At 38.9% G+C, this 25,509-nt stretch overlaps 3 protein-coding genes across 6 annotated transcripts; all 3 read left to right on the forward strand.

The window, feature by feature from the left end:
- The first annotated feature begins 421 nt into the window (after positions 1-421).
- On the forward strand, positions 422-11,422 carry ythdc1 (YTH domain containing 1). Of its 4 annotated transcripts, none has more exons than XM_046838716.1 (17): positions 422-656; positions 1,035-1,136; positions 2,313-2,590; positions 2,720-3,119; positions 4,950-5,039; positions 5,760-5,813; positions 5,907-6,001; positions 6,104-6,212; positions 6,296-6,413; positions 6,494-6,578; positions 6,678-6,847; positions 9,248-9,327; positions 9,617-9,653; positions 9,757-9,796; positions 9,901-9,966; positions 10,053-10,232; positions 10,633-11,422. In XM_046838716.1, exons 1-17 carry the CDS (start codon positions 629-631, stop codon positions 10,852-10,854), a joined length of 2,154 nt encoding a protein of 717 aa, XP_046694672.1. In that variant the 5' UTR covers positions 422-628; the 3' UTR covers positions 10,855-11,422. The 4 variants fall into 4 exon arrangements, with proteins under 4 accessions (XP_046694672.1, XP_046694674.1, XP_046694675.1 ...); XM_046838718.1 differs by having other exon boundaries at positions 10,074-10,232; XM_046838719.1 differs by lacking the exon at positions 4,950-5,039.
- A 1,545-nt stretch (positions 11,423-12,967) lies between these two features.
- dnajc25 (DnaJ (Hsp40) homolog, subfamily C, member 25) lies at positions 12,968-16,421 on the forward strand. The gene is made up of 4 exons (XM_046838721.1): positions 12,968-13,367; positions 14,173-14,325; positions 14,998-15,468; positions 15,876-16,421. Exons 1-4 carry the CDS (start codon positions 13,059-13,061, stop codon positions 15,996-15,998), a joined length of 1,056 nt encoding a protein of 351 aa, XP_046694677.1. The 5' UTR covers positions 12,968-13,058; the 3' UTR covers positions 15,999-16,421.
- A 1,574-nt stretch (positions 16,422-17,995) lies between these two features.
- Positions 17,996-22,178, forward strand: gng10 (guanine nucleotide binding protein (G protein), gamma 10). The gene is made up of 3 exons (XM_046838722.1): positions 17,996-18,180; positions 19,821-19,953; positions 21,704-22,178. Exons 1-2 carry the CDS (start codon positions 18,097-18,099, stop codon positions 19,944-19,946), a joined length of 210 nt encoding a protein of 69 aa, XP_046694678.1. The 5' UTR covers positions 17,996-18,096; the 3' UTR covers positions 19,947-19,953; positions 21,704-22,178.
- Positions 22,179-25,509: the final 3,331 nt, after the last annotated feature.

Here is a 25,509-nt window from a genome sequence, read left to right on the forward strand (position 1 = left end):
AATGAGTTTCCTATACATCATCTTGATGCACATGTAAGAACGAATATATACTGGCACAGGGGTGGCACAGGGGTGGCACAGGGGTGGCACAGGGGTGGCACAGGGGTGGCACAGGGGTGGCACAGGGGTGGCACAGGGGTGGCACAGGGGTGGCACAGGGGTGGCTAGTCTATCTTGAAAGGCCACCCTCTTTCCCAATTGTTGTTGTTACACGTTTTCTAACTCAATCTGGCAACCTATCAAATTTGGCAGCCCTGTGCTCTTTTTATACACTGTAAAGGAACTTAGTTTGAAACTAATACAATAATATAGAGAGGAATTAAACAGTCAAGTGTCCGAGACGTACACAATGCAAACAATGAGAGGAGAAGGAATCTCGAATAAACTGGCAACCTTTTGGTTCAATCTGGCAACCCTTGCCGCAGAGGCGGTGCAGAGCTAGAGGAAGCGTTCAGCCATTTTAGACGAGCGCTCGGACACGGACAAAAACATTGACCTAAATGTCCATGTTCTCTGTTTTAATGTAGCTAAAAGATTGTTATAGAAAAATACACTGGGTTCTGAAGAGGAGGACAAACAGGGCGACTTAAAGTCTCCTAAAAAAACAACAACATAACGGCTCTTAAAGATGGCCGTCGATAGGCGAGACGACAAAGGTACAGTCATGAAGCTAGCTAACGTTAGCATGTCGGCGCTTAGCTTACACCCTTTGTCTACTCACGTTGTATTTTATTTTTCATAGCTCCGTTAAATTGGCGTTATTATTATGATAATTAAGCACAACAACCTATTTGATATAATTATTCACATTATTATAATGATTATTAGTAGTAATTGATGTTATTTTACGAGGTTAGCTTAGCTCATTTCTTAGCTGCACGAAGTGTTTACTTGCTAGCTTTAATAGCGATAACTAGCATTTCTGCATCAGCCAGAAAAGCTTCACATTCGCTGTTGCTTTATGTCGTCAGACGAAAATAATAAGATGAAGATACGTATCTACTAATTATATATATTTTTGTTTTTTCTTTTAGATGGAGAGCTTAATGTTCTGGAGGATATCTTGACCGATGCTCCAGATCAAGATGACGAGCTCTACAACCCTGAAAGTGAACATGACCTGAACGACAAGAAAGGTGTGTGTGTGTGTTACTGTGGCCGATAAATTGTATTATTTGTATGTATTGTTCTATTTTATCCAAGCTGTTTAGTGTAACAGGATGTATTTGAGGATTGCATTTCTGGGATTTGAACATGCAACCTGTCTCCTGATCATTTTCCCAAAGCTTCAACCACTGAGCCATCACTTCTACTAATCCTTTTCATACCTAGGCTTTCAGTGGTGTCCTACCTGAATCAGGTCAATCCCTAATACCATCATTATGAGGCCACGACTATAGACACCATCAATATTATCAAGTAATAAAAAATAAATGGCATTACTAAAGCAAGAAGCCCGATGAACACTGAAAGTCTCCTTTCACTGGAGCCTCAGCTGCACCACCCACATACATCATCTCTACCCGGAGCATTGATACTAACCTCTAACTTCCATTACCTTACCAGTTCTCAGGCCATTGAAACCATGGGAATGCAGTTTTCCTGTTAATATAAAATGAAAGCAAAAGGTTTGTTTTTGTGGAAATTCAACAGAAAACAAAACACAAAGGTATAAATGGTTAAAACTGTTTTTGAACTGTTTTGGATGAGCTTTCCAGTGTCCAGCTTTTCTTAAAAAGTCCATCTTGATAATGTCTTGTAAATAAATCAACGTCTAAATTCATTTCTTCTCCTGTCAGCAATCGTAGAATGAAAAAACAGCGATTAAATCCACACATATATTCGAGCTTGTGCAGTTTGCTGCAGACGCGGTTTGCAAGCTCTGTCTAGTGCGCATTCTGACTATGCAAGGACGTGAAAATGACATTGTACGCCTGCTAGATGGCCCGCATGTTGGCAACTCGAAATCTGATTGGTTAATGCAACCTTTTTTTAAGCTGCAAGTGCCTGTGCTATTAATTCCGAAGGCCTTAAAGCGGATTTCTTTGCTTTTGGCAACCCATGATGGCTGAAATATGATTAAATGGAAACCCTTACATAAACAATCCTAGAAGCAGCGCAACCGAGAGAAAAGCAATGAAATGAAGAGAATAGACTATTGGGAATAATTTTAACACACATTGATGGGTCACTAACTGGTTCTCTGTGATGGATGACAATTGTGAAGTCTAATCAGGCACTGTGACAACAATTTTAAACATCTACACGGTTGTTTTACTAAACTATTTTTTTTTTTTTTTTTATGATTATAGGTTCCAAGCGAAAGAACGAACGTGGGGACAGCCACGATGCAAAGCGACTGAGGTCTTCTGGCCACTCCACCAGGCAGTTAGTTAAGAGGTCAGTATCATCCAGTAGAGCCATTGGGAAAAAGGTGATCAGCATGAGAGGCAGACACCACCCTGATGACTTCTACGAAGACAGGAGGAACCATTCTGGCAGAGGGCGAGCTCCCCGGACTGATCTGTCCAAAGGACACAGCAGAGACCACCATAGAAGGATCAAGCCACTGATGCCAGAACTGAATCAGGTGTGTACATGTGTGTGGTTAGAGGGGCATGGCTCAATGTGGTTTTGGTGAAATAGAAACACTTTCCTCTTTAAACATGGTGAATGATGCACGGATAATATAAACAGTCTTTCATATTTGTGCGTTTAGAAGCTGAGGAGGACGAGTGAAGAGAGCCTGGGCCGGGTCAGCCGTTCCTCGAAAGACGAGGAAGAAGCACAGTCGGAAGAGTACGCTTCAGAGCAGGAGACGGGTAGTTCCGCAGGCTCCTCTGAAGGCAACCGCTCTGACTGTGAGGAAGAAGAGGTGATGGAGGATGAGGATGATGAAGGAGAGAAGGGCCCAGACGATGAAGAGGAGGAAGAGGATGTTGAGGGAGAAGAAGGAGAAGATGAGGATGAAGACTATGAGCTGGAGGATGGAGACCAGCAGGAAGGGAACGAGCAGAACGACTACGACACACGCAGCGAAGCAAGCGAGTCACAGTCAGAGTCTGTGTCCTTTTCAGAGGGCGAGTCGGTGCACTCCGCCTCAGGCTCTGAGGCTTCAGGTGAGCATCTGATAACAGTCCTAGCGGTCAGCTTGATCCCAGATACCGTATTCTGCTTAACATCACATAATGCAGCAGTGTTGACTGGAGCTGGAGCTGAATTAAGCACATTTATTTTCAGCTGAAGCAAAATTCAGAGCACAGTCTGGTATTTTCCGGATGTTATCGACTGCAGTCTATTCTGTTGCAAAACTTCTTTTTTTTTTTTTTTTTTTTTTTTTTTTTGTCCGCAACGATCGATGGTCTTGTATTCAGCCTATCACAGCTTATCTATTATTCATGATCATAACCACTGAATTTTGATGGGCTATAATTGGTATTTGTTGGGATTTTAATATTTAGTTGACATTTAATTCCCTGCTTATATAAGTGGGTGTTAATGTGATGACACCTTCCTGTCTGTCAAATTTGCAAAGCTTGCGCTGAACTGTATGATGTTAATTCTAATACGTAAAACATTTATCTTCTGGTCAAGTTCAAACCGTGTTTATTTAACTGTGTGCGTACATGAAAGACAAGCATTAACTTTGGACAGTTTAAGCAGAGAACATGACGTAAAAGGCAAACAGTGTCTACAATTTTGTGAAATTTCAGCCCAGGCCTATATTACAACATACAGTGCATCCGAAAATATTCACTGCGCTTTACCTTTTCCACATTTCATGTCAAGTCACAGCCATATTGCAAAATTTTTATTCGGGTTCAAGTCTGGCTGGGGCACTCAATGACATTTACAGATTTGTCCTATTGCCAATCCTTTGTTATCCTGGCTGTGTGCTTAGGGTAGTCGTCCTGATGGACGATGAACCGTCGCCCCAGTCTGAGGTCAAAAGCACTCTGGAGCAGGTTTTTTTTCCAAAGATGTCAGTGTACATTGCTGCATTCATCTTTCACCCGATCCTGACCAGTCTCCCAGTTCCTGCTGCTGACAAACATCCCCACAGCATAATGCTGCCACCACCATGCTTCACTGTAGGGATGGTATTGGCCAGGCGATGAGCAGTGCCTGGTTTCCTCCAGACTGGAATCTTGGCATTCAGGTCAAAGAGTTCAGGTTCTGTTCCTCATGGTCTGAGAGTCCTTCAGGTGCCTTTGCCAAACAAGGTGGGCTGTCGTGCTTTTTACAGAGAAGTGGCTTTTATCTGGCCACTCTACCATACAGGCATGACTGGTGGAGTGCTGCAGAGATGGTTGTTCCTCTTGAAGGTTTTCCTCTCTCAACAGAGAATGTTGCTTCATTAAGAGCAACACTTTATATAAAAATAGCATGCATAAGAAATAAAGGTACTACATAAGGACAGGACAGGACATGGGCTAATGTGCGCATGCCACAAAGTTAGCACCGGCACATGTAAACATGTCGGATTAGATAACGTCTCGTGTGAACAGTCCACTGAATCTTTTAATGAATGACAAAAAGCATGTCTAATGTTTCCAGACATGCAACTGGAAGTCCCACAATATTAAAAACATTTCAATGGTGATTGTATAGGATTAATTGCTTCATAATAGACTGTCTAAATACTGTGCAATTAGTTCGAATGTACCGTCTTAATCATTCACTTGACATTCCTTCATCCCCTTTTTTTTTTTGGTCCTTTTAAGCAAACAAGGCTATAGGTGACTGCAGAATCGTTCTGTAATGTTATTAGATCACTTGTTGTCAGACATTTTCGCTACAGGTTACTACCTGGGTGTGTTCATTTCAAGATCAGATATATAAAGTGCAGAGCTAGAAATCAAAGCCCAGGTCATCTAGAGAAGACATTTATACACGCATAAATATATACAATCTAACAGAAGGGGCTTGTTCTCCCGTTTACTATTTAGATAAGGAAAGAAAAGAGAAGAAGCACGCTAGAGGGATATCACCAATCGTTTTTGATAGAAGTGGAAGCTCAGCTTCAGAATCATGCACAGGTATTAAATAATCCCAAATAATTCAGTATTGCACAAATAGGCTCATGCACTAATTAAACTAATTATTAATTTTAGAAGAGGTTAGTTTTTTGTATGATTATGACCGTGTAAGCTGACCTGCCTCTGCCCTGGAAGCATTATAAAGCTAAATCATATTCTCATCAAGGAATCATGGATAACATCTGGCAAACAATGTTTTGTCGTTAATGTATACTTTTTAAAGTGTAGGCCACTTGTCATTCAGCGGCAGAGCAGGTCAGATTACAGAGTGTGGTATTTAATACCGTTGCGTTGATGCACATCTGTTGGCCACCTGGTATAGTGTAAATTTCCAACAAAGGTACAGTTTGATTATTTTTCAGAGGTTTCTGAATGCAGTTAACGAGAATTACTGTGACTTCTATCTTATTCTGGTGGGCAGGATTATATGCAGAAAATAAAAATTCCTTTAGATCTAGATCACTTTAGAGGCTCTGCACACTAAGTTTGTCTGTGCATTGCCAGAAAATTGAGCTATTGCTATTTTCCTTGCACAAACATTTAAACTGCATTTTTCCATTCTACGATCTAGTCATTAATCTGCATCAAAGAGTGTCAAATAAAGCTACACAAGCATTTGTATATTAATTGACATCACACATGCATATAAAATGCCCACCAATTCACCAAAAGTATCATTTCTGTTTTACCACACCAACGCTTGGTGTTTGCTGCCCACAGGGTCCGAAAAGAAGCACGAGAAGTTGTCATCCTCCGTACGTGCCGTGAGAAAAGGTAAGAAACCCTCACAAAAGCTCAAAGAAAGCTAGTGCCGTAGTTGGAAATTTCCGCTTTTCGTGTTCTCAAGGATTTTGTTTCATTACCTAGATCAAACCAGCAAGCTGAAATACGTGCTGAGAGAGGCTAGGTTCTTTCTAATCAAGAGCAACAACCATGAGAATGTTTCTCTTGCCAAAGCAAAGGTGTGTATGATGTTATATTTTGTAGTAATATTACTTATCTGTAATGAGGAGAGATTTTAATAGGCAGTTTGTTGCTTAACATCTAACATGCTTTGCCTCCAGGGAGTATGGTCAACCCTGCCTGTGAACGAGAGAAAGTTGAACGCGGCGTTCCGTTCGGCTAGAAGCGTCATCCTTGTTTTTTCGGTCAGGGAAAGCGGTAAATTTCAAGGTCAGATGTCTAAGGATAAATTGGATAGAAATGTTTTACAATGATCCTGCATTCTTTGATGTATTGTTTTGGGTTCTTTTTAGGTTTTGCTCGACTATCATCTGAGTCTCATCATGGAGGTTCTCCCATCCACTGGGTCCTGCCTGCAGGCATGAACGCTAAGATGCTTGGCGGAGTCTTCAAAATCGACTGGATATGCAGGTATCTTTGAGTTATGAAGAATGTAAATGGTCCTTCACAGAGAACACGTGATTGAATGTTTCTGTTTGTGCACATTACAGGCGGGAGTTACCTTTTACAAAGTCAGCACACCTTACCAATTCCTGGAACGAACACAAGCCTGTAAAGATCGGACGCGATGGACAGGTTGGTCCACTTTTTGTCTGTCTCTTCTGTTTCTTATTCTTTGTTTAAAAGAAAAAATTTTGTCTCCATTTGACCTGAAAATTTGTTTCGTGTCTGCAGGAGATCGAGACGAACTGTGGCCTACAGCTGTGCATGCTCTTCCCTCCGGATGAGAGCATTGACTTGTATCAGGTTATTCACAAAATGCGCCACAAGAGGAGGACGCACTCGGAGCCTCGATCCCGGGGCCGTCCCCCGCACAGAGAGCCCGCCCCCCGAGACCTGGGAAGGTTAGAAATGTTCTTTGGACTGCTAGTGCGCACATGTGTCACATGACGGGCACGAAGGAAGCGTGTTGTTGTTTCCTTCTTCCTACTCGTCATCTTCGAGTCCTCAGAGAAGAGCCTGAAAACGAGCCGGCCAAGAGCTCACCGGAGCCTACACACCCAGCTGTTCTGTTGTTGCTGTTAATGTTCATTCTGAAATGTCCTTCTGAAAGAAGCGTAACACTTAAAAAGCGTAGCGTTTTCTATACTGAATGAATGTACGTTAATGTTAAAAATCCCAATGTTAACTCCTTATTCGCTTTAGCCTGACATTTTCTGTAGCGGTAGCATTAAGGTGCATTCTCTTTGTAGATGAGTCTGTGTTTTACTGTTTGCAAAAGCCTTTTCTTTCAGGAATTTCCATGAGGGATAGACCCAGTCTTATATGGGACTATTTAAAGGAGCCGTAATATATAAGCAGAAGATGGCCCATCCATTTGAGAGGCAGAAAGCATTGGTTGTTTAAACACACAAAAAAAATCTTTCAAGAAGAGAATATTTTGGGACTCTTTCACTGGTGTTCCGGTCCTGTCCAAAAAAAAAAACTGCTTGGATGGGTGTTTTGAATGTCGATAGCTGTGTGTGAAGAGCGTAGCAGAAAAAAGAGTGAGAGAAGGAAAGAGAGGGCCAGGGGATGAGGCAAGCTGAGCTTCCTGGGGAGAGATAGGCCAGTTCTGTTTCTGCATCATGCAATGCCCATGGACTGAAATGATGCCAGGGACTGTCCCTTATAGCTCTGCTGTGTATGAACTTTTGCTGCTTCTGAAAGTGTGCCCGAAATGAGCTCATATTTACTCGACTCGAGCAGAAACACAAACGGCCCCCAAAAAAAGGACTGAGCAAAAAAAACAACAAAAAAAACCCTACCTGTGTAAGGATGTTTGATGGTTTTCAGGCTCTGATCCAATAACCCCCAACCTTTACTCAAGGACTGTGGATGTTTGTCATGGCAAAAAAAAGAAATACCTCCCCCTTTCCTGATCCCTTTAAGAATACTCCTCCCTGTCTTCCAGCCGGTGGTAGGTAGGCTGTCATGTTCAAATCAACCCTGACGGACTAAGCTGGTGTAGGGCAAAAGCACACCCTGTCTCCACCTCATCTCCCCTCCCTTTGTGTCAGATTCCACTGATGCTTCCATGGACTGTGTACCACACGAGAAGTACTTGTGAGGGGTTCACCATGGGGGTTATTTCAAGTGGCTGGAGCTCCTCTTTTGTCTATTTTTGTTTCCTTTTAAATGGACTGCATCACATCTTATTGCACCACTTCTGCCTTACCAGGCCGATCAAGTAAAATGTCTTTACCAGGCCATATACGGCTAAAGAGTAAGCTGGACTGTTGTATGAACTTTTGCTATCATAAATATTTTCCAGCGTTAACAGTCACAAAACTACAAGAAAGCGGTATGTCACACTTTCAAACAGAATTCCTTTTTTCATTTATTTAATTTTTTATTTTTCCTTTTGTTTTACTGTTTTGGTTTTTCTACTTATTTGGTTCTATTCTAGGTGGGTTTTTTTATACAAGTCTGATGATGTTTTGGAGCAAAAACATTATTAGTATAAGCCAGAGATGCTCTTTCTAGGGCACAAAACAAGTTGCAGTTTGCCTGTCTGCCTGTCATGTGAGGATAGAGAGTAATGTTTTTAATTCATATCATCAACCCTGCGAGAGGAAGTTGGAGATTACTCTGATTGTTCAGTGCACTCATGCCGGGCGTTTCTATGAACGTTTGCCATTCGTATTTAAGGTTGTTTCCGCATCTTATGCATTCGAAGGGTGGTTTTATGATTTCTTCTATGAGTTTTAAATTATTAAAAACAACAAAATGTGGACATATTGTGGGTTAAACAGTTTAGGCTGCAAATAGGGTTTGTTGTCTAGAAAGTCGGGTTCAGAATTTTCCTTTGCATGTATGCATTATTTAATAAACAATCAGTATAATTAAGCTTCAGGGGAAGTGTTGCTGTGAAGGCAGGTTGCTTAAAATGGACCCAACGAGTATAATAAGTGTCTGGAAATGCCATCACAATGTGTTAAATATTCTCTGCAAAATGAATGAGCCAGGGAATTCAGTCCAGGGCAGGTTCACTCTTCAGCACCTAGTTCATTATGTCAACTGTCACATTTATTTCATGCTTTCTTCTAAAGCACATACCACAAAATCTGTTTGATGTTGTTTGAACTTGTGTTGAAAAGATTACATCCCTGTAACGGTTGTGTATTAATTCCTTTAAACATTTTTAATAATGAAGCGTTACAGATGTTTGAAAGAGCTCGTTGTAAAGATTTTTTTCTAATGGGGAGAAAATGCTAAAAAGTTTTACAACAGTAACTTCATACTAACCTGCCTGATTCATGTAGGCATCGTCCAGAGGAATATGACATGCACAACAGGAAGCGACCCCGGATTGACTATCCTCCCGAGTTCCCCCAGAGACCAGGTCAATATCTCGCACTGTTCGTCAGAGCACAGGATCAATAACAACAATTCTGTTTTGCAAACACGTTCATTGAGTGCTTGCTTTCCAAATTTGTGCGCAGTATTCAATGTACTGTATTAAAGTAATATGTAGCTTTTTGTATTATTTGTAATGTATTATCAATTTGAGTGTAGTCTTTTTTGTTGTTGTTTTGTTTTGCTTATTGTTTGTATATTTCAATTTCATTTATTTATTTTTTGCTTTGATTCCCACTAATTGTCTTACCATCGGTGATTTCCTGGTTGTTCAGGTTTTATGCAAGACCCACGCAACCAGCCTGTGGACAGGTACCGCTCTCTCGCTCTCCTCCACAACCATTATCTTTACTCGAGACATTATTTGTAATATGTGTGGGTTTTTTTTTAATTGTAAACTTTATTTTTCTTGCAGGCGATTTTCTGGTGTAAGGAGAGATGTTTTCCTCAATGGCGTGAGTTTAGAATCACCCACCGTTTCCTTTTGGGAACATTTTATATTTTGGTGAACGATGAAATGAATAATTATCAGTAGTAATGATGAATCTGTTTTCTGCAGTCGTACAATGATTACATGCGGGAGTTCCATCACAGCATTGGGCCTCCACCTCCATGGCAAGGGATGGTCAGTACAATTACAGAGCATCATTTAAGCCTTATTTATAGTTTACATATCGCTGTAACTTTTTTTTTTGTATGTTTAATAATTAGATTATTTCTGTTCCCCTGAAGGCACCATATCCGGGAATGGATCAGCCTCCTCACCACCCATATTACCAACACCATCCTCCCCCACCTCAGGCTCACCCGCCCTACTCTGGTCATCACCCTATGCCCCATGAGGCACGTTTCAGGGAGAAGAGGGTCGTTCGTTCTTTCTCCTCCAGTCTGGTAAGGCATTATTTGAGCATTGTTTCACTCTGAATGTAATGCCATATGATCATATTTACGAGGTGATATTAAAACGTTTCGAGACTTGCTCTGTTTACAATATTTATTTATTTACGTTTACACAATCACCTTCAAAATAGTCCCCACTAATTGTCACAAGCGCACTCCAATGTGTAGTGGAACATCTTTCCGAAAGAGTGGAGGTTTGGGGATTAAATGTGAAATTGGATGTTCAGAAAGCATATACCAATCTTATGGTCAGGTGTCCACAAATTTGATCCATAGTTCGTCTTGCCGTTTGTTTAGCATTACAATTTTTATAAATAAAATAGCTATTTGAAAAAAAGAATAGTTTGAAATCTGGTCTTGTACAATCGGGTTTAATGCTGATGTGTTGCAGCACGATTACGACATGCGCGTGGACGACTTCCTGCGACGCACCCAGGCGGTGGTGAGCGGCCGCAGAAGCCGGCCCAGAGAGCGCGAGCGCCAGAGAGAACGCGAACGACCAAGAGACGCCCGGCGAGAGCGTGAAAGAGAGAGAGGCCGCGAACGTGACCGTAACAGAGATCGCATCAGAGACCGTGACCGTGAGAAAGAAAGAGGGCGCTATCGCAGATAAGACAAGTCATCTCCACAGCTTGTTTCTCTCATTATGATCACATGGAAAGGATGTGCTCTGTAACACATTAGATTGTCTATTGGTTCCCCCTTTTAAGTTCTGTCTGGAGAACACACACACACACACCCCTTTAGAGTTTTGTTTTTTTGTAGATATTTTTTTTTTTGCTTGTGTATAAAGCTAAAGAAAATCTCCTCTGTTCCTTTCGAAGTGTTATTTTTAAATATAAGCATTTTCTTGTTTTACAGGAAATGTATTGTATCGCGCATGCAGCGTTTTCTACTGTGACAACCAAAAATGTTTTTTTATTTTTATTTTTTTCCCCCTCTTTCAATCGCGCAGCATCTAGAGGCCTCTGTTTACCATGCCAGGAGATGCTGCCAGTCCTTGTACATACAGTGTGTACACTGCTAATCAACTCTATCATGCGGTTACAATAATGCACACGTGTGTCTGTGATATGTTATTGTACAGAGCTTCTGAATGGACTGTTATGCAGTACAACAAACTGCAGCAAGTTCTTTTATTTGGCTTTACGTTCTGAATGTTATGTTTTGCGTATGTGGGTGAAAAAAAAGCAATACCACCTTTTTTTTTTTTTTTTTGTTCGAACACTGACGTATACTGTAAATTCCCTGAAATGAAGGTCAGTAAAGCACCGTGTTAGATGTTTTTGTCAGAAAAACTTGTCTTTTACTGATCTCTTTTGTATGATTAAAAAAAAAAGAAAACACCGTATTGTAGAATCTTGAAGCCTTTCTTTTTCTTTTTTTTATGTAAGCTTTCAGATAATATGGAGGTAAAATAATGAAGCCTAAAATAGCACCAAAGTATTTTTGGTGATTGTATATAATCATTGTGTAGCTTGTGTGTGAGGCCGTGTCAAACGTTCACATTCAGAGAATCCTAATGTGTCTTTTAACTTGATCATGAAGATGACTGGAAAATGTAATCACCAGTCGATGGAGGTGCATTTGAGACAAGTGACTGAAGTGCAACTAGTTACTATTGAACCCAGCACATAAATGTCAATTTCTGATTTGTCTTGCAGCTGGAATTACTGAGACTGCATGCAGCGCTGGTATCGAAAATAAATTGTCACCCATCAGTGTGGAACACAATATTCAATCGATTATTTACTAGACATTATTTACTGAGTGAGAGATGGAGAGAATTTAATTAATCAGTCTTCTCTGATCGCTCAAGTAGCATCTTCATCTGATTCTCCATTTTTTTTTAGGTACCAGCTGCTCCCCAGGCTAAAACACGTACCTAAGTTGGACAGATGCAAACACAAAGCTAGAAATTATATATATAATAAGATTAAATTGGAAGTCATTTCTATAAACAATTGTCAGCTGCACATTGTTGACAAGTTGTTCATTATAGAAAAATTTTTCTGGAGAAGGCGGTGAGAGTTTTTTGGTTCCTGAGTCATTCTGTGGCCAGACCTTGTGGTTTATTTCCTGCTTACATATTATTTTACAATAAAAAGTGTTTTCTAACCTTCAAATAACCATGTGACCATGTACCTTGGAGAAAATAAGCTTGTCATTGTTTCCAAGATGTCTTGCTATAATAATAATAATAATAATAATAATAATCGTTATATTTAATACAGAATATTGAAAGATCCACTCACGCTAGTAATAAATTTATATGTAATGTTTTATATAAATGCCATGTCTACACAGGGAATACCATGTAAAACGCAGTCCCTTGGTGAACTTTCTGTAAGAGAATTTTGCGGAAACGTTACAGAAACTTTAGTTGGTAGGTGCAAAAAATAAAATAAAAATGGGAGCACAGAATTTTCCCAACTTTTCTTGTTAGTTGTCATTACGTCATATTGTGTGCGTTTTAGTTTTCAGGACGTTTGGGGGGGGGGAAATGGCTTCAAATATCAAAACTATGACGCTGCTAGTCACATGCTAACGCTAGCTCGTTTTCTTTTATCTAAATTCAAAGACGATTTAGCTTTTTATTGAATTGTTAGCCAGTTTTCCTAAAGAGATAATAAACGTGAGATTATATAAAATCAAAAACAATAATTAAATATTATTTATTTAAAAATATATATATATATATATACAAATGTGAAGAGAACGTCTTTGGACAGAGACGGACGAACTACAATTCCCATCAGCCCTCCACGTAGCTACGTGCCACGTCATTTTAACGCGCGACACGCTGGGAATGCTGACATGGCGGCTTCCATACCGTGTGCTCTGCGCCTCGGTTTGTGGACTGTTGTTCTCCTTATCTCGGCGCTTTGCATCCCCGGGGCTGTAGCGCTGATCGATGGGCTTTACTGCGGTACGCAGATCTGCTACGACGTCCTCGGGGTAAGCAGAGACGTGTCCAAGGCGGAGATCGGACGCGCGTACCGCCAGCTGGCCCGGAGATACCATCCGGACCGATTCCAGGCTGGAGACCCTGCTCTGGCCGGAGAGACTGCAGAGAGCGCGCATGAGAAGTTTCTGCTCATCGCTACAGCTTATGAAACTCTGAAAGTGAGTGACACATTTCATTATGAACTTTTCCTCAAACCTTTTTTATGATTTTTTCACCTGCCTTGCGTGTGCATACGATTAGACCGTAGTTATTACGTCAGAAAACGTCACATCCTATCATAATGTAGTATGCAAATGAAGGCAGAATTGATCACAATTGTATGCTAATGATCTAGCTGTATAGGTTCAGTGTATTTTAGAATGTCATGATTTTTTTTTTTTGTTTAGTGGTGCACCGCTGGTACAAAAAATTCAATAATATGCTTTGGAAATTATTGTATAATAAATTAGTTTTTGCTTCGTTATTTATTTATTTGTTTGTTTTATTTTATTTTTTTTTTTAAAGAAAAACTCTAGAAATATTGAACACAGAAAATGTGAAAGTTTTTTTCACATCACTATTTTCTTCGAGTCAGATTAGTTAATAGTCATTGTATTGTTTTTTTTTTTTTTATGAAAAATATAAGATAAATGTGTTATAATATATTAGAAATGCAAATTGTGGGTATCTACATTTAGCATTCATCATATCGCCCGACTAAACTTGGAGAAAAAAGCCAGTATTATATAAATTATTTGATATGAATTATAAATGACAATGTACAGTATATGCATATACATAACTGTGCAGCCATTTGTGCCGCTCTCGAAAGAAAGAAAAAACACACCACGATTCGGTGTATAAAAGACTGGTGCATGAAGACTTTTACGTTTTATCCATGTCTGCAGTAAACTGACTTAATATGCTGTTGTTCTCAGCTTGATAAGCAAATCATGTTCATGTGACTTTTTAAATGTCTTGCAGGATGACGAATCCCGTCGGGACTATGACTACATGCTGGATCACCCGGAGCAATACTACAGCCACTATTACACTTACTACAGGAGACGGCTGGCACCCAGAGTGGACGTTAGGATAGTTATTCTCGTAACTGTGTGTGCAATTTCAGTTTTTCAGGTAGGCGATTCACACACAAAATAACATGGTTATATGCAAAGACAATTGAACAGAACAATACATTCAGAAAAGGAAGAATTCTTGGGTTTTGGAATCTAAAATACCAGTCAAGGAATTGCTAATAGTTCACAAGAAAGTTCTAGGGACAGGTTCAGGGATAAACTATCAGCCATCTCAGGTTTTTTTTTTAGTTGAAAAGCTGAGAAAAGGCCAAGCGATGGTGTAGAAAGACAACTGCTGACAAGAAAGGGGGTGCATTCTGTAACCGAAACCATGATGATTCTCATGTAAAAAACTGTTTTGTCCCTTTGGACAGTTTACATGCTCCAAACCTCATCTGTGTAACATGTGGAAATACATCACGGAGACGTAAATGAATAATATTCTGACCGGATCACAGTTTTTTTTAATTTTCAGATTCCGGTGCAATTCCGTTCCAGTGCAGTAGATGGCATAGTGACGCTATAAGTCTATATAGTACATGCATTCATAATGAGTTCTTGGGTAAATGATGTGATGTGGAGCTATTATTACCACTAGAAAAGTTTATTTTACAGTAACACACAAAGGCATCCAGAAGTCCAGTTTTAGAAGCTATAAAGCCCTCTAGGCGTACAAACGTTTGCACTTAACCGTAAGTGTATTTAGTTTAATACCCTTTTTGTTGTACAGTATTACAGCTGGTGGAGCAGCTACACCGAAGCAATCAACTACCTTACCACCGTCCCGAAGTACCGCATCCAGGCGACCGAGCTGGCCAAGCAGCAAGGCTTGCTCAACCGCACCAAAGAGAAAGGCAAGAACCGGCGTTCCAAAGAGGAGATCCGTGAAGAAGAAGAGGAGATCATCCGAGACATCATCAAAAACAAGATTGACATTAAAGGAGGCTACCAGAAGCCCAACATCTCCGACATCCTGCTGTTCAGGATCATCTTGTTTCCGTATCACATGTGCCTCTGTGTGGCGTGGTATTTCTCATGGGTTTATCGCTTCACCTTTCGGGGCGAAGAGTACGGAGAGAAGGAGAAGCTCTACATCATTCGCAAGTACATGAAAATGTCCCAGGCACAGTTCGACAGCCTGGAAGACCACCTGAGACAAACGTTCCTGGAGCGTCAGCTGTGGATAAAAGAGAACTATGAGGTGGGTTTGGGGTTTTCTCGGTACAAACGTGTCCTGGTAGGGGGGGAGGTACAACCTCCCTCCTATTCACAATTTCCTACGTTTGCAAAGAAAAAAAAGGCAGAATTGCATGATATGAACTCATAATTTGATTTAATTTATTTACATTTTTTTTGCTACACTTTCTGAAAATAACCTTTTTTTTTATTATTATTCACCGGCAGAAACAAACTTCCATAATTTGATGTTTTATATATATACTTGAAATTTCCACTTTTTTAAATGGACAATTTCTTTGATTATCCATAAAAAATGGTACCTCAAAATATTCGATAATGACAACAATGAGGTCAGAAACCTCCTTGTACCTGAATAAAAGGTGTTTGTACTCCAGTATTGACAAAATCCCTCCTTGGTTGCATTTCCAGGTGTACAGAGAAGAGCAGGAGGATGAAATGAAACTGAAAATGGCCACAGACCCACGGTGGAAGCGCTACAGACGCTGGATGAAAAGCGAAGGACCTGGTCGCATCACTTTCGCTGACGATTAACTGCACATGTTGCATCAGATTACACTGATTATACAATCCTTCCTATGTGTGCGTGAGTGTGTGTTGATTTTGCACACATGTTTACAACTAGATTTGGTGTGCATCGTTGTAAGACCTTTGACTGATTTTCACAGATATGAATACAATTGAGGGCTGTATCTGTACAGAAGCTGCTGTAACTCCACATGTCTGGTCTCCTCGGCTCTTTCTGAGCTGATCCGAGGTCAGGGGTCCGGTGTAGCAGCTCGGTGCATTATTAGCAATCGGAGCAGTGCGCTCATCCACATTGCTGCTGTCGGCGTTGGCCTTTTACTCATATTGGGAGGCTGCCTTCTAATGTGTTTGTACCTGTTTTGCCTCTTTATGCATCCAAACAAATGAAATATATTTTTAAAAAGGATATTAAAGTGACTGTTAAACTTGTTCGATGGTCAGTTCAGGTGCTGTTTGTGTCTGCAGATGACTTGTTTTCTTAGCGGGTTTACTCATGCAGTTTAAAAAAAAAAAAATCCTTTATTATTGATGGGGGAAGGAAAACATGGTGCATGGTGAAACAACCCAAATAGCAGAAATGTTTATCTGTAATAGTGGAAAATAGATTGTACTGGTTTATTCAAAAAACAATAATAACCTTCTCAGGGACAGCTTTCAGGACAAATGTGGACATCTAAGTTGTATTTTTTGTCTTGTTAATTTTAAGAAGGTGGGGGGGGCTTTTGGAGGAATGAATGCTGCTATAAGGTACTTGTTCGGCAAGTGCCGCATTAATGTAACATACCACGGTTAATGTTACCATAAAACTTAACAATGTAGGACACTTCATTCTTCAATTACTAGAATTAAATGTAATAGTTCCCAATTTGTCGTCTTGTATGAGGGGACAGCATAATAATCTTATATTTGAAAACGAAGCTTTATATTCTATAAGCCTTTATGTACAATCATTTTACTTATCAATGCAGTTCAACTTAAAAGAAGACTAAATGTTAACAGATACATTTTAAACACAAATCTAATTGGAATTGATTTTAGGGCAAAAAAGATCAGAAGAAAAAAACTGGTTCTATAAATGTGCAAGCCCTTGTGTAATTGTGAATGGAACTGTGTTCCAAGGAAACTGATCACATGAAATGACACATTCGACCTTATGTTGAAAAGTAATCATCATACAGTGAACTTTTCCTGCTTAACCCCAAATAAAGATCTGCTTCTGTTGGATTTTCATCACATCTTGTTTTGTCCAACCGACTAAAACCCTGGTCCATGAAGAGCTTGCAACCATGCATGATGCCTCACGTTTTGTATATAAGAAGAGGGGTATAATTGAATTTCCAAAACATTAGATGTACCACGGAACACCATGAAGAACAAATTTGAGAGAATAGAGCATCACAATGACCACCATGAACAAGGTGTCTCTTCGGAATGTGTAAAAATGTCCCATAGACACTGCAGTAAGACAAAATAAGTTCAAATAAGAATAAGATTTAAAATAAGAATTTTACTTTCTATCTCATTGCGATCTTTTTATTGAACCACCCTCAATATCTTGTTACTTGTACTTTGTTGAAATGTCTGTTAACTGGCTGTTGTAGCATTACAATTTCCCCTTTTTTTTAATGAATAAAGTATTCTATCTATCTAGAAAAATTACACGTGCAACAGCTCAAATATGGTTTGTGTGAAAAATCATATTGTGTTAAAGGTGTAATTGATGAATAATGTTTAGCCATATTTACACAAATACAACAAAAGACAAGTGAGGTCCATTGCGTTTTTATTTTTTGTATTATGGATTTCAAAAACAGTGTATTACTATCGATATCGACGATATCGCTCCTGAAAGTATCGCATTTTAAAGGAAAAAGCGGTATCGCCCATGCCTGTGTAACGTGCACAGTATACACATACCGCCTATGGTCTGGGCCACGCCTTCTCAACTCTGATTGGCCCAGAGACTTTATGGGCGGAGCTTACAGCCCTGGTGTCTGTGAGTTCAGGAATTCGCTCCTGAGTTCTCATTAGAGTCGAAACGTAATTTTGTTGCCGTCGCGATAAATACAACACTCATCCGTGTGACCGAGCTTCATCCTGGACCATGTCTTCTTCTAACCTGAGCCTGACGGACATGAGGAGGAGCGTGGAGCAGCTGAAACTGCAAGCCAGTGTAGAGAGAATAAAGGTGAGAATGATAACAAAATAAAGTTTATTATGGCGAAAGAGGAAATGAATTGCACATGGAAAGTCGAAGGAGCTTAGAAACCTGGTACAAAGTGTGTATCATCATCTCAGATCTTTAACTAACTATGGAGAACTAGAGTTTACAGCATCACTGTGACATGTTTATTCCTGTGACATGTTTATTGTACAACAAGAGCTGGAGATGCTTGACATTTTTTTAAATATGCATGTCTGAACTTCATAACTAATGCAGATGTGTGGGCATATATTTCAGAAATACATATAATTTAATACAGAAATAACTTTACATTATTAATGCCTAAAATTAAAGAATAAATCAAACTAAGTAGGTGTGTTCACAATTAAATTAATAAAAAGATGTACTTCAAATCAATGAAGAAAAAATGTAATCATTATAAAATATACTTTTAAAATATTTACTGTCCAATTCTTTGCTTTAGCTTCCCAGTGTGTTACATTTCAGACAGTCATAGACATTACATAAAGAGTCTGATTAGGATCACCCTGATTCTTGGGGTGCCAATAATTTTAAAACACTGAAAATAAATCTCAGATTCATTGGGTTCATTTTGCATTTCTTGCAGGGTGTCAAAACTAATGTGTCTATGTGAATGTGAAAAGGAATCTAGGAAGCAAAACGCCTGCATTTGCATTCACCTTTTTTAGATTTGTGTATCAATGATATCCTATGTTGTGTGTTTTAATCTCTTTCTACTATAGCACATTGTTCCATGAATGCATGAATGAATTAATAAACAAGTCATGCTTTTAAGAAGATTGTCTTTAACAGTCTTTTCACACCTTTTGCTGATTTTTTAAAAATATTTATTTAACAAGATAAAAATTATCTTGGTTGCTTGGAGACTCCTTCTAAAAGGAAATAAATACATAAATGTATCCTCAAAAAAAACCTTTACATATGAGCACAGAATATATATCTAATTATGTAAAGATTTTGCTATAGAAGTCCCTGTCTCTGTGAATACAGTTGTTACTAATACCCTGGGATTTTACCCCAATTTGGGATTGAATTACAAATTTGAACAAGCACATTAATAATAAAAAAGGATATTAATATTAACCTTTTCAGATTTGCTGTTATATAATGCTCAAAAGTGGAGACCTACAGTAATTTCTGGGTCCTCCATCTAATAAACGTAATGAAACCACTGGGAAGTAAACAAACTTTGAGTAGTTGTCAAACATTTTATTTTTAATCATGTCTATGATATCAATTTTATATCCATAATAAAGACAACATAATGTAAATTGGTATTTTTTCCACATCCCTAATCCTTTTTCAACATGTACCTATGTGCTGATTTGACTATGTAAAGTAATGTCACTGTTCTGACCAGGAATATCTGACTGTGAGACAGTACCCATTTGCATATAGCAGATTATGTGTCAGGAACAGAACTGAGTATTGTGCATACAGATGCAGCATTCTAGAGGAATCAAAGGGTAATTGTTTGTTTTTCCAAATTAAACAACAACCCGATGAAACACAATAGTGTTGAATTACGTTTTTGCTGAGTTTCTGGAATGCGGTTCTAGCATTGTTCGTATAAGATTGCTAAATGGACAGGTGTGTGTGTGCGTGTGTTTGTGTATGCACAGGTGTCTCAGGCTGCAGCTGACTTACAGCAGTACTGTCTTCAGAATGCCGCCAAGGACGCCCTCCTGGTCGGCGTGCCAACGGGCAGCAACCCTTTCCGAGAGCCACGTTCATGTTCCATCTTCTAAACGCAAGGTGTGCAGCTTTTCCTATAATCAAAATGAATAGACGTCTTTATACAAAAAGTGTTTTATTCCTATAAACACGTTGCATTCAGACCATTTCATTCACTTTTTTACACATTATGTTGAGGACTAATGCTAAAATGCTTTCTTTTTATTCCACACCCATCGACACGTTCATAGACAGATTTTAGATTTGTCATATCTTTGAAAATATGAAATGCACTATATTGCCAAAAGTTTGCGGACACCTGGTCATAATTGAGCTTTGCATTTTGTCCCAATTTGTTCTTATAATTACCTTCACTTTTCTGGGAAGATGTTCTAGATTTTGGAGTGTGATTGGAGTTCCAATTCATCCCAAATGTGTTCATTCCTATACAACTGTGTGCTTTCAGTTTTGAGAAGAACCACATATACCAAGAAAGGTCAGGTGTCCTGATACTTTTGTCCATAGAGTGTACCTTCAAGATGTTTTTACACTTTCAATGGAGCCTACTGGCTCCATCATCAATGGACTGAAAATGATCTGGAAAGGCATATACATGTGTCTATAAGATCTAACAGCTGAAAATGTATATCAGAGCAAAAACCAAGCTATGAAGTCAAAGGAACCGCAAGATTGTGTCAGGGCACAGATCTAAGGAAGACTGCAAGAAATAATTCTGCCGCATTGAAGGTTCCCAAGAGCACAATGGCCTCCATAATTTTTAAATAGAACAAGTTTGGAGCAACCAGGACTCTTCCTAGAGCTGGTCACTGGCCACAAACTGAGCAACCACGGAAAAGAAGTGCTTTGATACTGTATGAGAGTTGACCAAGAAGCTGATGGCCACTCTGTTTGAGCTCCAGAGATCATGTGTGGAGTTGGGAGAAACTTGCAGAAGGTCAATCATGACTAAAACACTCCACCAGTCTAGACTTTATGAACAGACAGAGTGACCAGACAGAAGTTTCTGCTTAGAGTGCAAGATGCATGAACGTCTGCTTAGAATTAGCATTAGTATACCAGTTCCTGCTTGAAATAAATCTTAGAGTAGAACTAGTTTATGTGGTCAGATTGCTCGTTTTTCATAAAGGGTTCCAGTTCTTTTTCTGTCTGAGATTCCCATCTCAGTGCATCTCTAATTTTGCTCACCGCTGTATGATTATCTTCGTTGAACTGTAAATGCCTCAGATGCCACACACACACACACACACACACACACACACACACACACACACACACATGCACTTATGCATGTGTGGGGTATTTTTATCCCTGAGTGTTGGACACGTATCCGGTCAGCTCTCTGCAGTGTTGCTGCGTGATTTCCGTTCACTACATCAACAGGAAAATGGAGTCATGGAGTCACGGTGAAGGAGATTTTAGAGGTTGCATTAGATCAGGGGAAAAAAACTGCTGGAGCTACCTCAATGAGCAATGGCTTCTTCGAGGAACGCTCAAAGCCACGTGTCATACATTCTCTCATCTCTGTAATAAGCTTATGGGGTAGAGTAGGTAAAAAAGCGAACGTGGGTTTGCAAAATGGCTGGTTTGAGAATGAGGAAGCGGTCTGCCTTCTGTTTTTTTTTTTTTGTGGAAAAGAAAAAGCAAGTGGTTGAGGGGTTATATTTAGTTAGTGCTAGGGTAATGTGTTTTCTTTGCTCGTCCCTGTACGCTGGTCAATATGTTAAAAATAAAACGGTGTTGAAAATGATGTCTGGCTTTCTTTTTTTTTCTTCCTCTTTTTTTACTTTTTTATTTTTATTTTTTTCCACAGATATCGCGTTGCCGGATTCCTGGATATTCGTTACAGAGGAAAAAGATGCAGCATGGACTTTTTATCCTTTTCGAAATCAACATTGTCTATTTATTGTGTAACTTGATCAGCGAATGTCGTAACATTTTGATGGTTTTTGCTACGCACTTTATTGGTGACCATGACAACATGCGGTAGGATCATAAGACGGTCGATAATCGTGCCGAATCCGAATGGGCAAAAAAACCAAAACAAAACAAAAAATGTTTTACTGAGTGTGAATTAAAATGTGGAACTGTAATTGTGTGCCTTTTGGACTTTTGTGGAAGTCCTGAGCGTGGATAGAGGGTAGTATGCTGTCCTGGTGCCTTATAATACAAAACCTCTTCATTTGACAATATGATTCTCATATATGCACTAATCTGGGAATTTCATAGGAATAAACCGTATAGCTGAAATGTGATGGTTTTCCAATAAAGATAAATTGTCTTTCCTATTCTGAGTCATCTGGTTTTATATATACCCAAATATAAACTTTACACAATAGCAAGGATTAGTAGTTCGGTCAAGTTCATGGTAGGATGCTCTAGCACACACACACACACACACACACACACACACACACACACACCCACGATACTGTATATACACTCCCCTGGGATGACTCCACCCTGTCCTCAGTGTAAACACATGCCTGTGTTTGCTCTGCCTTCATGGTTTTGATCTTATCCTTTCTATTAATTTACCCTGCCTACATTGGTGCACTGGACAAAAATACACAAAACCACTAAAACTCTGGTACTGAAGAATAGATGATCAGTAGGAGTTTAAAAAGCGAACCTGTTTTTGTATGTAAGGGAGATTGAGAGATACAGTGTTTGAGTCTATGCTGAGTCCTGGATCGGAGAAATCCCAGTTTTGAGTATGCAATTTATTTGTGGCAGTCTTACAAATATTTTTCAGAGGTGGCAAGGAAACCAGCAACCCATAGATAAAACCTAGAGAAAACAAAGATGATATCTGAGACACCACACAGGCACTAACACAAGCTCAGATTTGAACTGAAGACCCTGGAGGTGTGAGCCAGCAAATTAAACATACTATAGACAACGTTTTTGGAACACTTGTGTTTTCTTCGCTTATTGATGCCACCAAATTGGCAATTGTACAGGATGTCCATGGATGCATGAAATCTCACTTGAACTAGGAGATCTAAAACATGCACCTATGCACAAGGCCAGCACTATAAACATATGCTTTATATGGGTTAGAGTGGAAGATCTCCTGCTAACTGCTAAAGAATCCCTGCTATTGAACTCTAAGCCCTATTGAACACCTTTGGGATGAATGTGAACGCTGACTGTGCACCCTTCCTCACCTCACCTACATCAGTACCTGACTTTACTAACACTCTTGTAGCTAAATGAGCACAAATCTCCAAATACACTCCAAAAATAGAAGATTGGAAGTGCAAATGAGGACTAAATGTGGGATGGGATGTTTAAAAAGCATGAAGGAATCTTATAGTCAGGGGTCCACATACTTTTGTTCATATATGTTTATTTTTTCTTTCTCAGGGTTATACACTGTAGTATTAGACATATGGTTATGAATGAAAAGAACAAATTCACTGGTGCACAACAAGCATATTAATTATGTGTGTCTTCTATTTTTATTTCATATGCACACAGTTTTAGTCTGAAGGAGCTCGTTTTGGAACAAGGCTAGGTTTAAAAACAAGCAACTCAGGAGGTGACTTTTGGGGCTAGGTTAAAATTAGTGCATGGTGGGCAAGATCTTGTTTTAAAGTGAGTTTATATTAAGGGTAAAGGATATTAATTTCAAATCAGATGAACAAAAAATTGTTCTTTTTCTGCAGTGATGTTGTTGACATGGAGACCTGGCAACCCGGCTTCAGTTTAGTTACAGTATGTTCTCTGTACTGAGACTGTTAAACTCTCAACCCACTACAGTTAATCATTACTATAGCAATACACATACACTATATGGACAAAAGTTTGTGAACACCTGAGCATTGGATGGGTATGTCCTTTTTGAAGTTTTCATTCCACATTTAGTTCCTATTTATTCTTATAATAACCTCCACTCTTCTGGGAATCTGTTCCACTGGATTTTGGTGCTAGTAAAGTGTTAGTAAACTGGCATAGGGTGAGGGTGCAGTCAGCGTTCCAGTTCATCCTCAATGTTTGAGGTTGAGATTTGAGCTACATAGTAGGCAACTCAAGATCTTCTCCTCCAAACCATGTAAAGCATGTCTTCATGGAGCTGGCTTTGGACACAGGGTATTGTCGTGCTGGAACAGTTTTGGAAGTGATGGAAAAATGTAGCATCCAAAAGCCTCCTTTACAACTGTGTGCTTTTAACTTTTGTGGTAACAGTTTGGGAAAGAACCACATATGTCAGGAAGCATCAGGTGTCCAGATACTTTTGTCCATATAGAATAGTTCATACATATGAAATATATAATTATGTATTTGCTGTTTTTGCATATTTATGTGATATTGGTAAAAATTATTCGAATGTAAATATTCTAGTTCTTTAAAAAAAATTCCACTTGAGCAAAACCCTTATCTCGGATCGACATTGTTTTGTCAGGAAAGTTCACTCATCAGCTCCACCCCCTCTTCCCCTTGCAAATCCCTTAAAAGAGCAAGGTCTGACATGTGCAAGAAGATGGAGGAAGTGATAAGTGTGTCCATTTAGTCTTTTTCTGAGTTCTGTGCAACTAGATGCCTGATTTTATGATAAACATCTTAGGCACTTTAGCTTCCTTTGCGCAGGAATGTGCCTTCGAATATTATATGCCTTCACCTGATCTATGTAAATTAATACTTATATGGGTTGTGCAGTTATAGAAAAACTAGGGATGGATTGATGTAACACAGTGAAGTTGACACGAGACACCTTTGAGTGTTTTATTCCTCTTATACCACAGTCATTTGTATAATAATATCAATAATAATCTATTTTTGATTAATTAAGTACACAATAAATTATACTAAATTCAATATCTGATCAATTCTGTATGTGTAAATGTAAAGGTACATCTTTTCTACATGCCGTGTGTATCTTTTACATGGTAACCTGAAATCATTGCACATGAGTAACTGCATCAATTGTAGTGTACATGTAATTAGTAAATGCATATTTTCCTTAGCAGTGTGTATGTCTTAGCATTTGCTTCCCCTTTGGTTATTTATTTTGGAAACCATTTTATAACAGGAACAATCTGTTTTAGTTACAGAAGTCAGCACTGTTCTGGAAATATATATATATTAGCCACATTTTTGCCACAACAAGAAGAATTACAGGGAAAATTATATCAAAACCTTTCTGGAGTGATGCAGGGTTGCTGCAAACAATTTTAAGGCTACTATAACATTAGGAGAATGCTCCCTGTATCAAGAAAATGAATTAGATTATATATTTTGATAGAAAAAAAAATTACAGAAATTCCAAATAGGAAGTAAAAAAAATAAAATTAAAAACAAAAATGCCCAGAATGTTCAGCGAAGCCAAGATCATCATTATTATTATTATTATTATTATTATTATTATTATAACCAATATATACAATTCTTTTTACAACTATTACAAAAATGTATTGAATCTATTTTACACAAATTATTGTTATACTCTTATAGAATTATAGAAGTGACCATTAATAATTATCATAATAATCATAATCGTAACCATAAACTATACTTTGAAAAGATGTTACAAGGTGCAAATTAGTGTTTTTCCTTTACCTTTATTAATTATACAATTCGAATAATGTGTTTTTATTCATACGTTTATTTAATTGA

This window comes from Silurus meridionalis, chromosome 25 (assembly GCF_014805685.1).
Source record: "Silurus meridionalis isolate SWU-2019-XX chromosome 25, ASM1480568v1, whole genome shotgun sequence".
NCBI classification, from domain to species: domain Eukaryota; kingdom Metazoa; phylum Chordata; class Actinopteri; order Siluriformes; family Siluridae; genus Silurus; species Silurus meridionalis.